The 16,393-nt window shown below is 40.0% G+C and overlaps 1 protein-coding gene across 2 annotated transcripts in view; it reads right to left on the reverse strand.

Moving 5' to 3' along the window:
* Positions 1-1,616: 1,616 nt before the first annotated feature.
* LOC121290697 (capZ-interacting protein-like) overlaps positions 1,617-16,393 on the reverse strand; it is a 65,513-nt gene continuing 50,736 nt past the window's right edge. For both annotated transcript variants that reach the window (XM_041211510.1, XM_041211511.1), the window contains exons 3-7: positions 12,343-12,438; positions 12,046-12,123; positions 11,068-11,268; positions 9,543-10,085; positions 1,617-5,860 (exon numbers count right to left, since the gene is read on the reverse strand). In XM_041211510.1, the coding sequence (XP_041067444.1) occupies positions 5,831-5,860; positions 9,543-10,085; positions 11,068-11,268; positions 12,046-12,123; positions 12,343-12,438 (948 nt within the window). In that variant the 3' untranslated portion in view covers positions 1,617-5,830. The remainder of the gene's footprint in view (positions 5,861-9,542; positions 10,086-11,067; positions 11,269-12,045; positions 12,124-12,342; positions 12,439-16,393) is intronic.

Raw genomic sequence — 16,393 nt, forward strand, 5'->3', positions numbered from 1 at the left:
TCCAGGAACTCACCAAGGCTCCTTAGACAGCACCTTCCAAACCCATGACTGCTACCATGTGGAAGGTCAAGGGCAGCAGATGCATGGGCATACCAGTACCTGGAATTTCCCTTCCAAGCCACACATCAGCCTGACTTGGAAATATATCACCATTCCTTCACTGTTGCTAGGTCAAAATCCTGGAACTCCCTCCCTAACAGCACTGTGGGTGTACCTATGCCACATGGACTGCAGCGGTTCAAGAAGACAGCTCACACCACCTTCTCAAGGGCAATTAGGGATAGGCAATAATTGCTGGCCTAGTTAGCAACGCTCACATCCCAGAAGTGAATAAAACAAAACCCCTCTTTCTCCCAAAGTCCCCAGTATCCTCCTCATTTAAATATTCTTCCCTTAAAAGATATAGTGGTCTCTGCCTCAACTACTCCAATGACAAACTCAACAGATTTCAACAGCTCTCTGGATAAACAAATTCCACCCATGTTCCTTCTTCACTCTTTCTGAGCAACACTTTCAATTGCTGCCTTCTCTTTAGTGTCTCCTCAACCAGAATAAGTCAGTGCAATAATACTAGTGAGGTTACAGAATGTCACAATACCGACAGATGGGTGTTTGAGAAATTAAATAGTGTCCAACTGACAAAAGTGAAGTAAGATTGACAGGGGAGTTGCTTTGATTACTGGGAAGCTTCAGAGTTTTTGGGTAGTTTGTCTGCTTCCTGCTACTCCCCCTTCATTACTGATCTGAAATAAAACTGGCACAGAGCCTCAGGCAAGGCTTCAATCACGCACTGCTGTGTATTCCTCCTGAAAGCTTCACATTTATTTCCTGTATTTATTTGATGATTTTCCATCATTTTTCTCTCTCCTGGTCAAGATTGAACATGCATCAAGGCAAGTATGAAAACAAGGTGTTAAATTCTAGTGAAGGAAAGTTATTTTTCTGTTGTAGCAGTTTTCCAATTCTGCTGGTAAGGCCCAATCAAAACATAGCAAGTCTATGTCAGTGAACCCTGAATGTAGAACACCATTGACAGGCAGGAAATAGGGTGCATCTGACTCAGGCAATGTAACCAAAGTGCTTATTTGCTTATTTTAAGGCACAGCCCTTTATCATTAGTACCCTACTGTAAGTTACAAATACTGGGCTCCTAGCTGCATTGCAAAGAAAACTCTCCCTTTGTAAATAAAAATGCTAAGGTTGACATGATGAAAAATCCATAATAACAGTTAGTCAGCAGAAACTGCAAAACCAGTTGTAAGTTGAGTGACTGCATCTGAAAAGTACAGATAAGGCCATTGCAAAATCTGACTCCAAAATAGATTCAATATTGTACTAAATATTTAAGAGATCCAACTACTAAACTGGTTGAAATCAGTTCCAAATATCTGCATGTCCCTGTGAGACATGTACGCATTGGACTCGCACACACTTTAACTTATTTCAAAACTACTGCAACTTGGAACTGGGAGGCAGGGTCATACATTCCTAGTTGTAATCACATATTTCCCTACCTTTATGAATATCAATGGATATCCTCCTCTAAATTACAGGAGGGACAGAAGCTCACAATTAAGGAATACTTGCCTGAAAGAATAACACCAAAATCAGAAGACTTATTTTCATAATGCATTTTTATTTTAAGTTAAAAGCTTACAAAAGCAGCATTTTTGGCATCACATTTTATCAAGAGTGGAAAGCGGACACTTCTTGCATATAACTCACTCCACAGAGAATTTCACATACACAGTTATTCAAACGCATGTTATATACCCAAATATAAACCCATGACTTGCAACTGTGTGCTTTACATTACAGTATTAATTGCAAGGTAACACAATAATTTGGCCAGTAGCAAATCAAATGCTTCTGCTGGGAGACACCATTTCACTCAAAGCGTTTTCACTTCAATTAAAGCACATCTTCTGGTGTGATCAAGGGATTCATCTTCTAAGGACACTAAGTAGCAGTTTTACAACAAAATAGAAAATACATGTGAAGTCTTTTATTTAGGACACATTAGTAGAGGTGGAAGTGTCCCACTTTTCAGACCATCTCATTGAATTACACCAATATTCAACTTGTAGCTGAGGAAACATCCTTTACCAAGGAATATCTGATTAACAACATCACATTTATGTGACATAAAATGAACATGTCTGAAGTCTACTTGGTGGCTGTAAATAAGAAATTGTGCACAGTTCCTTATATAGCTCTAGCTCTACTTCATAATATTCAGCTTTGAAAATATGCAGCAAATCACCAAGAGATATACATGCAGATTCTGTTAGGACATTCAGTTTAGAGCACCCAGGCAAAAGTTGGGCTTTTCAATTCCAGTTTTTGTTTTGTTGTGATTCAAAGGCACAAAATGAATCCCATTAAAATCAGCATGAACACTGCCCTTTGGCTAATTGTTTTATAACAGTTGGATTTTTCTGCTGATATATCAATTTTCTATTATCCAATGCTAGTAACCATCTTGAAAATTTTGGGGCTATTTTGATCAAGCTTCCTTCTGATCGATTTCTTATTATTCTCTTCATGAATTTCATTATTTTTATTGAAAATAAACTCAGTATCTTGTATGGGCTGATAGTTGATCGAGATTTAGACCAATGTGTGAAAGTTTGGCTAACGTGAAGTAACAATTGAGTAATTTAAAAGCAGCATTTTGAAACCCGTTGCTAGGGAAAGTTATTCAATGACAAGTAAAATTGTATCATTGGTTGAAACGAGGGAATACTGCAGTAAAGTTTGGCAATTGGGTTATTTACAGTAATGTTGTGCCCCCATCATACATGTTTCAAGCAGCCATTGAAATGAGAGATCATCGCAGATATCAGATGGGATTAACTTGCTGCCACTGAAACAATTTGTTCTTGTGTTTCATGGATATACTTTGATGAGGCAACATGTGGTGATAAATTTATTTTCACTGAAATGTTTTAGTCGATACAAAGAATGAACTTGTTCCAGTGTCAATGAAACAATGATTCAGGCAACTTTAAATCCTTCATATATTGAGTCAAATGAATAATCATTTAAATAGTTACAATTCTACAAATCAATTGTTCTCCAACTCAGATTTACAAGAATGAGAGTTCTATGTTATTCAACCCCTAAAGCCATAATGAAGTTACAAATAACTCTTGCACAATTGTCCAAAGAGGCCACTGATGGCTTGTAATAATTTCAATTTGCATTCTCTAGTTTATATAACTTATTGAACAGGAATATCATCTTCCCATTTGTGTGTGTTCTGGCAAATGGAAGAGACAAATTGAAATGAGAAAATTCGTACTTTTCAGAAATTACAGAAAAAAACAGAAATCAGGATAAGAATGAGGGTGAGCAGTGCAAGTCTGCAAATGGAATGCATGGGTATTAGTCCTAGCAATCATCACCAGAAATCAAATTTGAAATATCAACATGTTAATTAAATCCAGATATTGCTTTTAATGAGAGCATGGTGCTTAACAATTAGAACAAGCCCAATCATCCATGTAAAGAAAGCCAGTGAGCATTGAGATATTCAGAAAAACAACTAAAAATAAGCATCCATGTGTGTGCAGTGGGTAGTGACTAGGGTTAGTTTAGTTATGATGACATCACAAAATAATAAATATGGAATTAGGGAATTTTCAGGCTGCTCAGAGGCCCAGAGTTCACTTTAAATGCTACGGGAAAAGGCAGGTAATGTGGGAAATGCTGCACTGTGGACAAATCAATCTGTGGCTTCCATATTTTGATTTTGTAAATGTCATGAAAAATAACAAATATAAAGATGTTAGAGAGAGACACATGTATTGATGCAATGATGTAAATCACTTTACCAATTGCACAGTTTCTACATGTATTCGTTTTGAAAAATATTGCACCAGGAGGATAATTTCCATTTCAGAGTTAGACTTGCAATTGATATTTATTTTGCATTTTAAATGTGTTTAAGCAATAGAACTGATTAAACAGTTAAGTGTGACCACATCACCATTTCCATCACCTGCAGACATGCTGTAATTAGGGGATATTCAGTGTTGAAATGGAGGGGTTCAAAGTTCTGCCTTCCATTGCTGGAGAGACTAAAAGATTTCACAGCATTAAGTTACAAAAAGCAGGGAATTAAATCTTCCATCAGGCAATTTTACCATAAGGAAGCCTTCCAATGCTGCCTTTCTCCAAAGGTTTCCATATAAATGCAGCACCTCACTGGGCTGTCCTGGTTAAAGATGTAGAAATAAAATAATCCTATATTTGTAGGAAGCTTTAACAGCTCAAGGGAATCTCAAAGGCACAAAGTTGGATCTTTATGAGAATGAGAAACATTTAACCAGAATCTGTGCTCCTGAGTACTTCTCCTTTCTTGGGTTTAGACAATACTGACCTCAAAGTCTACTCCTCGGCTTGAAGCAAATTATTTGGAAACAAAATCCAAGAAGTTGAGGGAAGTAAAATCAGAGAAAACCCCTCAAAAAGGTGTCTATAACAATAATTTTCTTGAACAATTATCTTGAATGAAAGCTTTGCAGAAGCTAAAATTTCTAAGCAAAAAAATATACCTTATGGCTTATATTGGTGATAGTTTTGAAACACAAGCCAAGTAGGTTTTGGAAGCAGGAGAGCTTTGCTTTCAATAATAAGGCAAACAGGAAAAACAGATATTCCATTAACCTAGACAACTAATATTAAGTTAAACTGTTGCCTTGATTTTAACTCCACTGCCTGGTGGAAACCAAGCCCATGGGGCGAATTGGAGGGTTAAAATGGAGCAGGGATTTATCCATTCCTTCCCTGTCCTGATTGGCCAATTGCAATAATGTCCTCCTTGCCTATCTGCCATTTTAACTTGAGGCCTCAATGGAGGAGCAGTTAGGTTCCCTCACCACACCAAAACTGCCAGGATCCAAGCTGAAGGCCAAATAAGGCCCAGTAAAGTCCCGGAGACCCACCCAACTGCTGGGGAGTACCCTTGTTCCCCTCTGAATCCTGCTCTCACCCACTGACCAGGCAATGATTGCTGTCATGTTTGGGCAGAAGTCTGATCTTTAATAGGTCCACGAGCTAAAATTTTGCTAGGCCTTGGCATGTGAGCATGCCCCTGGGCCCCATGCACAGCATCCCATCCAGAGTTAAAACTGAGGCTTATGCATCTGGTTAACAGACAGGACAACCATAATATATACACATCTGTAACCTTCCATTTATTTATCTATTGGAGAGAGACATTGTCTCATTTTGAGATGAAGCTACAAGCCAGCAGCATTTAGCACCTGGCTATTTGGGGCTTTTTGACATTTTTAGTAATTAATGCCAATGATTATTGAGCTTGGTTTGGGTTCTTCTCATTTGTCTTTTTATTTGACAACATCATCTTTGGTTTCATGGAATTATTACTTCTGCTTTCATTTATGTATGTATGTGTAAGTTTCATATCTGCTATTCTGCACATGCATATCTAATCTTAAGGTCCAGCAGTTCAATATTATTTTGTTGCATTGCACTAGTCTCAGTTACTCCTTGTGGTGTGCAGTTTGAGTTAAACATTTATTCAGAAGAGAAATTTTCAGATCATACTTCACAAAAGGAAATGCTAATTCAAACTGGGATGGGGGTGTGAAAAAGTCCACTCCATAACCAGTAGAATAAACATAAATGTGCAGGGGAACTATTACTGAAGCTCACACACACCCTAGCAAATAAAAGAGCTGAAAAGAGAACAATCAGTTTTCTTTCACCTGTCACCTAGATAGACGCAAAATAAATTGAGTTGCTTTGAAAGCCTATCAGCCTCCAACGAATATTGACTTAACTGGATTCATTACACACATCTTTAGTCTTCAGTGTCTCCAGGAGACTTTTCCTAGAAAAGAATAAACACAGACTGCATTAAATGTACATAGTGCACTGAATCCCACTTTATCTGCTGCATTAAATGTACATATTGCACAGAATCCCACTTTATCTGCTGCATTAAATGTACATAGTGCACTGAATCCCACTTTATCTGCTGCATTAAATGTACATAGTGCACTGAATCCCACTTTATCTGCTGCATTAAATGTACATAGTGCACTGAATCCCACTTTATCTGCTGCATTAAATGTACATAGTGCACTGAATCCCACTTTATCTGCTGCATTAAATGTACATATTACACAGAATCCCACTTTATCTGCTGCATTAAATGTACATAGTGCACTGAATCCCACTTTATCTGCTGCATTAAATGTACATAGTGCACTGAATCCCACTTTATCTGCTGCATTAAATGTACATAGTGCACTGAATCCCACTTTTTCTGCTGCATTAAATGTACATACTGCACTCAATCTCACTTTATCTGCTGCATTAAATGTACATACTGCACTGAATCTCACTTTATCTGCTGCATTAAATGTACATAGTGCACTGAATCCCACTTTATCTGCTACATTTTCCTACATCACAATATACACGTAGACTCTGTTGAGTTTTCTCATGTCAAATATCATGCGCATCATATCTTTTGGATTTGAAAGTTATACAAGGGCGAGTCTTTCTAATACGGACACTAAAACAATGGAGCAGTAACCTTAATTCTCACCAATACCACTCTACATCAACCTTCACCAAATATTTTGAGCTTGGCTTGAACTATTCACTGTAAACTAGGCCTGTTTACAGGAACTCAGTCAGGATGCAGCTCCTAAAGTTCATCGCTGATTGTTAATGTTCAGTTGTTGTTGTGTTCTTGCATAGAGAAAAAGTCATGGCTGAGCCAAGATGCAAAGCATCTCTATTTTCAGATGGAGTTTTGAAGGTGTTGATACAAAATGTGCAGCACCTCACTTACCTTCCTTGCAGAAGAGATGTCCAGGTTGTTTGGATGTTTGTAACCATGTTCACATCTTATCGAGACAGACAAGGAAAATGTCTACCTATAAGCCTAGCCACCATTGCACTAGATCAAGCAGATATACAAAGTATGAAGGGAATAACAGTTTCCTCTCACTTACTTACATCCTGACTGAGGTCGTTGGGCCAATCTTCACAGACATACCCAGAGTGTACTGGGGCACGGTTTATTATTCACACTTTGAATTGGAATTGCAGTTGTGTGACTATTTTGAAAGGCGACACCCGCTCACTAAGCTAGCCTGATAAATTGGGATACAAAATAAGCACATAACTATGTCAACTTCAAATTTCCTGCAGTTCAATGCTTTTTCTCTGCTTGTAGGAAAATGGCGCATAACAGAAAGAAACAGGTGAGAACTAAAGGAGTCTCATTTTAGGCATCTCGGTCAACATAAATAGGTAATGCTAGATTTGGTGGCATATGAGGCCAGGAAGAAGCTGAAACCATCCCCAAAGCTCAAAGCTCATGCCATTCTGTCCTTTGTTCTCCCTTTACTTATGAATTCACATGTATATATTGCACCATGACATGCTGCAGCTCAGATGGTAAATTTCAACCACCATTGGAACTTTTTCCACCCTCTCAGCTCTCTTTCAACCACCTTCCCAAGTACAATGAAAAATTTCTCACCAAGATCTTTCCATTGCTGTCACCCTTCAGCTCTGTACTGAATGGCTTTTCATCCTGAGTGATTTCAACCTCCATCTCAACTCATCATGCTCTCTCTCCTGAGTCCACTGCCCCATGAAACTCGTTCAATCTCTCCCTCCATGTAAATTCCTCAACCAACATTCACAGCCATCCCATTGACCTTGCCCATCCCATCATATCAGTTGTAGATAAGGCCATCTCTGACCACATCCTCAAGTTTACAGAGCGCAGAATGTGGGAGGCCAGTAGTGGAGAGTGCATTGGAATAGACAATTCTAAAGGTAACAATGAAATGAGTCATTAGCAAATTCCCTGAGACATTGACAAAAAGTTAGGTGATGTTAACAAGGTAGAAATAGGCAGCCTTAACGATGGAATGAATATGAGGTAAGAAACTGTTCTCAGGGTCAAATATGACACCAAGGTTGCAAACCTTATGACAACAAGGTCTGGTTTAACCTCAGACTGTTGCCAGGGAGAGAATGGAGTCAGTAGTAGGGAACAGAGTTTGGAATGGGAATTGATGGCTTCAGTCTTCCCAATATTTCATTGGAGGAAATTTCTGCTCATCCAGTAATGGATGTCAGATAAGCAGTCTGAGAAGGAGGAGGGGTTGAGAGAGTGAGTGTGTGTTGTCAGTGCACAGGGGAAAACTAATGTTGTGCTTTCAGATGATGTCGCTGAGAGCAGAATGGAGATGAGAAATAAGAAGGGACCAAGGATAGATCCTGGTGGAACATCAGAGGTAAGGGTGAGGGAGCAGGAAGAGAAGCTATTAGAAGGCATTTTCTGGCTTTGATTAGATAGATAAGAACAAAATCAGGTGAGAGCAGTCACATCTAGCTGGACGATAGTGGAGAGGTGATGGTGCAGAATGATGTAGTCAACCATGTCAAAAGTTGCAGACAGATCGTGAAGGATGAAGAGGGAAAGTTCACCTTTGTCACAGTCACACAGGATACACAATAAACTTGCACACAATGTAGACTGGCACTTCAATGCATTATTTCAGCATTGCATCAGCTTTCAGATGTAATGTTAAACCAAGGAGCCTCCTGTCTGCTCAGGTGAAGATACAAAATCCCATAGAACAATTTGATGAAAAGGAGGGAATTCTACCAATGTCCTGACCAATATTTCTTGGCTGACCAACATCACATTCAATAGATATTCTGGATGCTCATTCATTCCCTGTTCAAAGAACCTTGCTGTGCACCAATTTGGTTGCTGCACTTTCCTACATAATAATTGCATTCCAAAGCAATTCATTGGTATCAAGTGATTTGAAATGCTTTAAGAAAACTACAAGCCATGGTATAACTGCAAGTTCTCTCTTTCCATGGGCAATCCTGAAGAAATAATTGCAGGTCCCAGTAGCGACCATGAACCCCAAACCTCAAAGCACCCGGCATTATTTACTCAATCGGTACCAGACACCAGCACAGGGGAATTTAATTAGCCAGTTTGAGACAGTGTATCACATGTCACAAGTGTGTACTGCAGTAGCTGAAAAAAGCAGGAAGCAAGGCGTTATGGATTTCTCATCTTCGGTTCATAAATAGAAACTAAATATGACATGATACAGATCATAATGCCACAGGGGTGGTTTTAATTGCTTGCCCCACCCTCCACCCTTCACAAAATGTTGAGATTGCAATGCCAAGAAAGAGTGAGAAATTTACTGAAAAATTAAATGCCCTGAGTGAAGAAATGAATCTTATTGTCAAAACATGAGAAACTGAAATAAAAGTCTTAAAAAGTCAACTACAATGCAGCAGGACAAATGTTCAGACTATCGCTGAAGGCTTGAATTTGCTATTTTCTTTAAGCATCTCCCTGGTAGAAAGGCACTAAGATTGTTGGCATTAAAAGTCTTGTGTCATTGCTGGGAAGGTAGAGTGACCTAAGATCCCTAAAGGGGCAAGAAATCAATTGTTGTTACTGTTGGAGTTCATGCAAGTTAATTTGGTCAAATAAAACCTCTTTCGCCTACCTCTGCATTGGAGTTCTGCTGCTCAGTATCGACTGTTTTTACTTCTTCAGTTTTGGGTTCCTGATTGGAGGTGTCAGAAACTGCAGTCTCACTTCCTGCTGTGTTGTGATCATTACTGTCATTACTGACAGAGGCCTCACTATCTTTGTTTGAAGACTCATCTGTTTTGTTTGTAGTGATATTATTGTCTTCAATATGTTCACATAGATTTTGATCAGAACAGATTTCAGATTCTTGGCTTTGAGAAGACGAGAGGTCATTGAGCTCTTCCTGTGAAGGCTCTTCAGGTGAAGACACTTTAGGTGAGATGCAAGAATCTTCTTTGGGTGAGGGGGAGTTCTTTGAGTTTGCATCGTCAGTTTGAACTCCATGATCAACAAAAATGTCATCACATTCTTCATCTGGTGCTCCGTTCTGTTCTGGTTCTACGTTCTTGGCAGGTGTCTTTTTTTCTGGACTGCCAGAGTTACTTGATTCTTCAGCGACTGAGCGTCTAAATCGCCTGCTCGGTGGTCGTCGTTTCAGTGACACACGTGCTCGACTCTAAAGGGTCAAACCAAACAAAACACAACCAAACAAATTTGGGATCGAAAATGTATTCATCGTTCAACTGAACATGAACAGGAGTTAGTGCTTGTCTGTCTGCACATCTGTCTGTCCATATCCATTATTGTGCAACGTATACCTCATCTCTGTACCTCAGAATTGTGAAAATCTGCATTAATTTTAATCCTGAGAAAGGTAATTGACCCAGCACCCACAGCCATTTCAGGGATAGTGTGCCAGATCACCTTTGTGAAAAAGTGCTTCCTAATTTGACTTCAAAATGGCCCGCCTCTAATTTTAACATTATATGCCTTTGTAAAAGATTCTCTTACCAGAAGAAATAGTTTATTTGTGCTTACCATATTAAATTCCTATATCATTTTAAACAACTTGATTAGATCAAGTCTGACCAAGAGTTGTACAAAAGGAACCTAACTTCCTCACTTTTGCATTTCTATCCACCTGAGGCCAACATCCCCAATTGATTTTTGATTACGTTTTGCACGTGTGCACTAGCTTTTAGTGATCTATACCTGTGGACCCCCAAATCCTATAGCTCCTCACCTCAGGCACAGGTTAAGTCAGGTAGCACAGGAGATGGCGTAACAGATCTCTGTCTCTGTCCTTTTTTCCTCTTCACTGTGCCCCACGGATTGCCCAGAAACAATTGTGATGATTATATACCTTCCAACCTCAAATCATAAATTAACTTCTCTTCGGATGCTAACAATCTTTCTATTTTTTATTTCACACTCCCTATTTTTATTTTACAATCCTGTATGTTCGCAGTTCCATGTTTGAATTCTTTGTAAATAGCAGCTTGAACTAGGCCTTGCTGTGCTAATGTAGTTGCATTGGTAATGTAATGGATTCCAGACACATGTAACAGTTATTTGTTAACATCAGTTCCTATATATAATTTTTTTTTTAAATTCTAAAGCAACAGATTTGTAAATAATAGCACTCAAAACTGTGGTACCTTGTGGAAACTGTGCAAAGGTTCTCCTTCTGCAGGTTGGTCAAAAGTAGCTGGACCTCCATCTGATTCGCTGGATTGGGAACGTGCTCCAGGGCTATCAGGTGTAGAAGCGGGACTAGCAAAAGGCGAGAAGGAAGATTTTAATGGACTCTTTGGACCAACCCCAGGCAAGAGAGCAGTCGGGGATAGAAGCAAGTTGGCCTATATGAAAAAGAAAAGAGAAAGAACGGTTACATTCTAATGGCTTTTTAAATTATTTTTTGTATCTGCCCAGTGACTTTTAGTGTTTTCTGTTCATGAAATCTCTCTGTTCTACAACAGTTCCTAGTTTCTAACCTTAAAAGAATAGTAAAAGCCTAATTTAAAACTCTCAATGGATTGAGTGGAAACCCCTTTTTGAACAGAGTTTTCATTGTTGGGATACTTTATGCTGTGATCAGATTTCTCAAAAAATTAAAATTACCAAGGTGAGCAGCTGTCAGCAGTTTTCAGTGTTTGTGATTAGATAGCACACTTGACAAGTACCAGCCTAAGATCAGACAGTGTGGAACATATATTCTTAGGCAGTTTTGAATGCTTGCAAAGTACAACTTCTACCAAGTCATGACATTGTAAAATATTTACCAAATGGCTGAGACAAAGGGTAAAAAAAAAATTACCACACTCTAAGGTTGCTGAGAAGATATGTAAAGTTTGCAAGTTAAATCTTTGTGATTTTTAATGTTATTTAAATTGCTTTATCATCTTCAGGAACAGATTCTCTGAATGTCTTTCTCCCAGTCAAAATCCTCAGCACTCCTTCGTCAACATGGTCTGTTCCAGAAATGCTGACCCACCTTTTTGCTTTACAGGTGTTGATGGATCTGTTATTTTCAACATTTTATTATCTTAGTGCTTAACTCTCTGTGCCACATGTTCATTACTCTGTGCATAACGGGCCATAGCTACAGGAAGTGGCAAATATATTCAGAAACACACCTGGAGTTTTTCAATGAGAGGCGAGGAGGTTTTCACCTTCAACTTTGGACGATGGGTTGAGTCGTTAACTGGTGGCTTCTGTGCATTGAAAAAAAGTAACATGTTAAGAAGCATGTTCTCATAAGGCCAATGAGCCAATTAAGTTACAAGATTTATTTCATATGCGTGATCTGATCTCAGATTATCAGAATTTTAGGCTTCACATAGGTTCAAGCTTGAGGATTAAAGTCGCCTTTGGAATAAACAGCGCAGGCTTATTTTAAGGTAAGTAGGTACTTAGAGATATGATTATTTTACCTCATCTGCATTATGGCCTGTTTCAGTATTATTCTTCATACCACACAAAGGCAGAGAGCAAGGAGGCTTTTTACGAATTGGCCCCTTGAGTTGTTTCTAAGGGAAAAAAAAGAAATTTGCATTGAAGTAACTTTCATATCTTTCAGAATATCCTGAAGTGCTTCATAGTGAATAACTCAGAGGTGCAGTAGCTTCATGATTATGATACCCAGCAACACAACCTTTAAAAGACCAAATGCTCCTTTCGCAAGTCACAAATTGGCTAGAATAATTTGGTAATTTATGGGATACCCACAGAAAATAGCCATTAAAAAACAGCCAGATTTTTGGAAAAATCCAACTGGTTCATTAATGTAAAGGATCTGGTCTATGTTACATCACTGATGAACTGTTAATGTTCTTTGAGCAACGTCATGTAAGCAAATAAGGCAACCATTTTCTTCACGGCAAGATCCCACCAAGAGCAATAAGATAAATGAACCATTCTCCTATTTTTAGCGATGTTGTTTGAGGGGGAGTTGTTAACTAAGACAATATAGGAAATTCCTGCTCTTGTCATAGTGCCATGGGATATTTAACATCAATCTGAACAAGGAGACAGGGCCTTAGTTTAATATCTCATCTAAAGGATGGCACTTCTAACAATTCAGCACTTCCTCAGTTCTGCACTCGAGTGTCATCCTAGGTAAGTGTTCAAGTCCTTAAGCAGGGCTTGAAGCTACAACCTGCTAACTCAAGAGAGAATGCTATGACTAAGTAACACTAATGAAAGAGTCAAAGTCTTGAGCATTTGGAAACAGGAAATTAACTGAATGTGTTTCCTTTGCAAAGGTTTAGACAGCATATGTTTGACTTTAGAAAGTGCAAAGTGTTCTCTAGCCCTAATGGTAATAAGTCAAGTTACATTTTGATCTCCATGCTGTTTAATGAAGCAATAAAATCTGTTTCAATTTTTTAAAAAAATTGTTCATGGGATGTCAGTGTCACTGGCTAGGCCAGTATTTATTGTCCATCCCTAATTGCCCTTGTTCAGAGGGCATTTTTAAGAGTCAACCACATTGCTGTGGGTCTGGAATCACATGTAGGCCAGACCAGGTAAGGGTGGCATATTTCCTGACCTGAAGGACATTAGTGAACCAGATGGGTCTTTATGACAATTGGCAATGGTTTCGTGGTTATTACCAGACTTTTAATTCCAGATTTTTTATTTTTTAAATTCAAATTTCACGATCTGCCATGGTGGAATTCAAACCTGGGTTCCCAGAGCATTACCCTGGGTCCCTACATTGTCCAATGACAAAACCATTATGCCACCACCTCCCCAGAAGTCTCTTCCTTCATGTTTCACAAGGCTAATCAAAGACAACAACCCCTTACATTTAATGGCTTTACCCATGTCTATCTTTCAACATTGGTCACACTTTCTCCTGTGACCTCGCTCCTCTATTAATAAAGCCACTCCCAAGATGCTTGATTTCATGTCTTGGGTAAATGAATTTGTTGGCCAACTGAACTCTAACTGCACACCTTCCTATGTTCTCATTAACTGCTGCTTGCAATCAATAATGGGTAGAGACTGATGTAAGAGTAAACAGTGATGGTTTATTGAGACATAGTGCAGAGCACCAGATCATACGTGCTCATTCAGAAACCTCTAGAACTCAACTTACAGTTCCCAGTTTCCGACGCTGTATAGTGATTCGTCAGTGCTGTCACATGATCAGTACACTTGCATTCTCTTAAAGGGACAGGGTACCTCACTTTACCACATCCCTACCCCTTTACTTAAAAGTACAGCTAACAAACTTAAACCACATTAACTATTTACACAATAATTATTTACAGGTCAAGTCTTCAGGAGGCTTTCTTGGATGTGTTGAATGTCTCAATTCAACAACCTTGGCTGGTTTTTCCGAGACTTCCTTTTCAGGAGACAGTTGTCCACTAGGTTTCTCAGTAGAAATTGGACAGTTTGTCTCCCCGACCTCCTCAGGTCCCAAAGGCCCTACCAATGCTTCCCAATCATGAGACTTGTCCTCTACATGTGGCACAAACTTAAGCGTACATGAAAACTGCATTTCTTCTTGTGGGACTGGTGTTCTTTTGCAGAGACGATCCACATGTCATCTAATTATTTGGCCGTTTACCAATACGCTATAGGAGATGGGTCCAATTACTGCACACACCTCGCCTAACAGCCAATTGGGCCCATCTCCAAAGTTCTTCGCGAGGACCGCATCTCCCACCATGAAAGTTCTTGTGTGGCTATGATCATTGTGCCTGGTCTTCTGCGCCTCTTGGCTTTTCTCCACTATCCACGCTAAATTCATTCGGATAAGGGTCAGGCGGGTGCGGAGATGTTTCCTCATTAGTAGTACTGCAGGGGCAATGTCGGTCATCGTGTGTGGCGTGGTCTGGTATACAAACAAGAAACGGGACAATCGCATGTCAATGGAATCCCCTTCCATCTTTCTCATCCCAGATTTAATGGTTTGGACTGCTGTTCAGCCATGCTGCTCGATGCGGGGTGGTAAGGTAAGGTTTTGATATGGTTAATGCCATTAAGGGTCGTGAACCTGTGGAACTTCCCACTAGTAAAAGCAGTTCCATTGTTGGACACGAGGACTTCCGACAACCCATGTACTGCAAAACTCTGCCACAAATGATCTATAGTGGCAGCCAATGTGGGCAACCAGACTTCATTGACTCCTACGTCTATCAGTAAAAGGAGCATTGTGCCCAGAAACGGTTTCATGTAATTGACGTGGAGGCACACCCATTGCTGCCCCGGTCATTCCCATGGGTGCAATGGAGCTAAAGGGAGGGAGCTATTGCATCTGCTGGCATTGAGGACAGCTTTTGACCAGGGTTTCTATATTCAAGTTCATGCCTGGCCACTACAAATAGCTGTGTGCGAGCATCTTCATTCTGGTCATGCCTGGGTGAGCGCCATGGAGCTCGGCTAATAACAGCCTTTGCCCCCCTCAGGGGCACAATAACATTTTCTCCCCAGAGTAATATGCCATCCTGGCAGGAGAGTTTATATTTGCAATTAGAATAGGGATTCATCATCTTGGATTTAGATCCACCTGACCAACCATTCGAGACCTGCTCCCAGACATTAGACAATAGTGGGCCCGGCTTGTCCACTCATAGATTTGTCTAGTCTGAACAGGGGAGGAATCCAGAAAATTTAGCACTAAGACCAGTTCCTGAGGAATTAGAGCTTCCCTGTCATTACCTGGGAGGGGAAAGCGGCTTAGGTGCGTTCAATGTGCGATTTGAGTTCCCAAACGGTGAACAAAAGTGAATTCATAGGCAGCTAATATTAGTGCCCATCTCTGATGTGAGCCGGTGAGATAGGTGGTATCGCTTTGTCTTCTCCAAATAATCCCAGTAGGGGCTTGTGTTCGGTTATAATATGGAAATGGCAACTGTGGAGATATTGGTGAAACTTCCAAATGCCGAACACAATAGATAATCCCTCCTTTTCAATCTGGGAATATCGTCGCTCTGCGACACTGAGTTTGCGAGATGTATAACCAATGGGTCATTCAGAGCCAACCACAATCCAATGTGAAAGGACAGTGTCTATTCCATAATGGGACACATCACATGTTAAAATTAATTCCTTCTTGGGGTCAAAGTGGACCAACAAGGCCGACGATCTTAACAATCGCTGCACTTTCAGGAAGGCATCCTGGGGGGGCTTGCCAACTCCACTTCTGCTTCTTCTTAAGCAGGCAGTACATTGGGGCCAACACAGTTGAGAGGTTTGGGAGGAATCGGCCGTAGCAGTTTACCATAGCTAAGAAGGCCTTAGGCTCTGTGGTATTTCCCAGGGCAGGTGCCTTGTGAATGGCCTGGACTTTCTATACCCCCCCACAGGATACAAGCCCTGTGCGTCAACCTTGTGCCCAAGTAAACTACCTTCTTAGCTTGGAAAAGACATTTCTCTCGTTTTAAACGTATCCCTGCTTGTGTGAAGGGTTTGAGCACCTCTTCTATATTTGCTAAGTGTTCATCGTCATTCAGTATCGTGACCAATAGG

This window comes from Carcharodon carcharias, chromosome 18 (assembly GCF_017639515.1).
Source record: "Carcharodon carcharias isolate sCarCar2 chromosome 18, sCarCar2.pri, whole genome shotgun sequence".
Taxonomy (NCBI): domain Eukaryota; kingdom Metazoa; phylum Chordata; class Chondrichthyes; order Lamniformes; family Lamnidae; genus Carcharodon; species Carcharodon carcharias.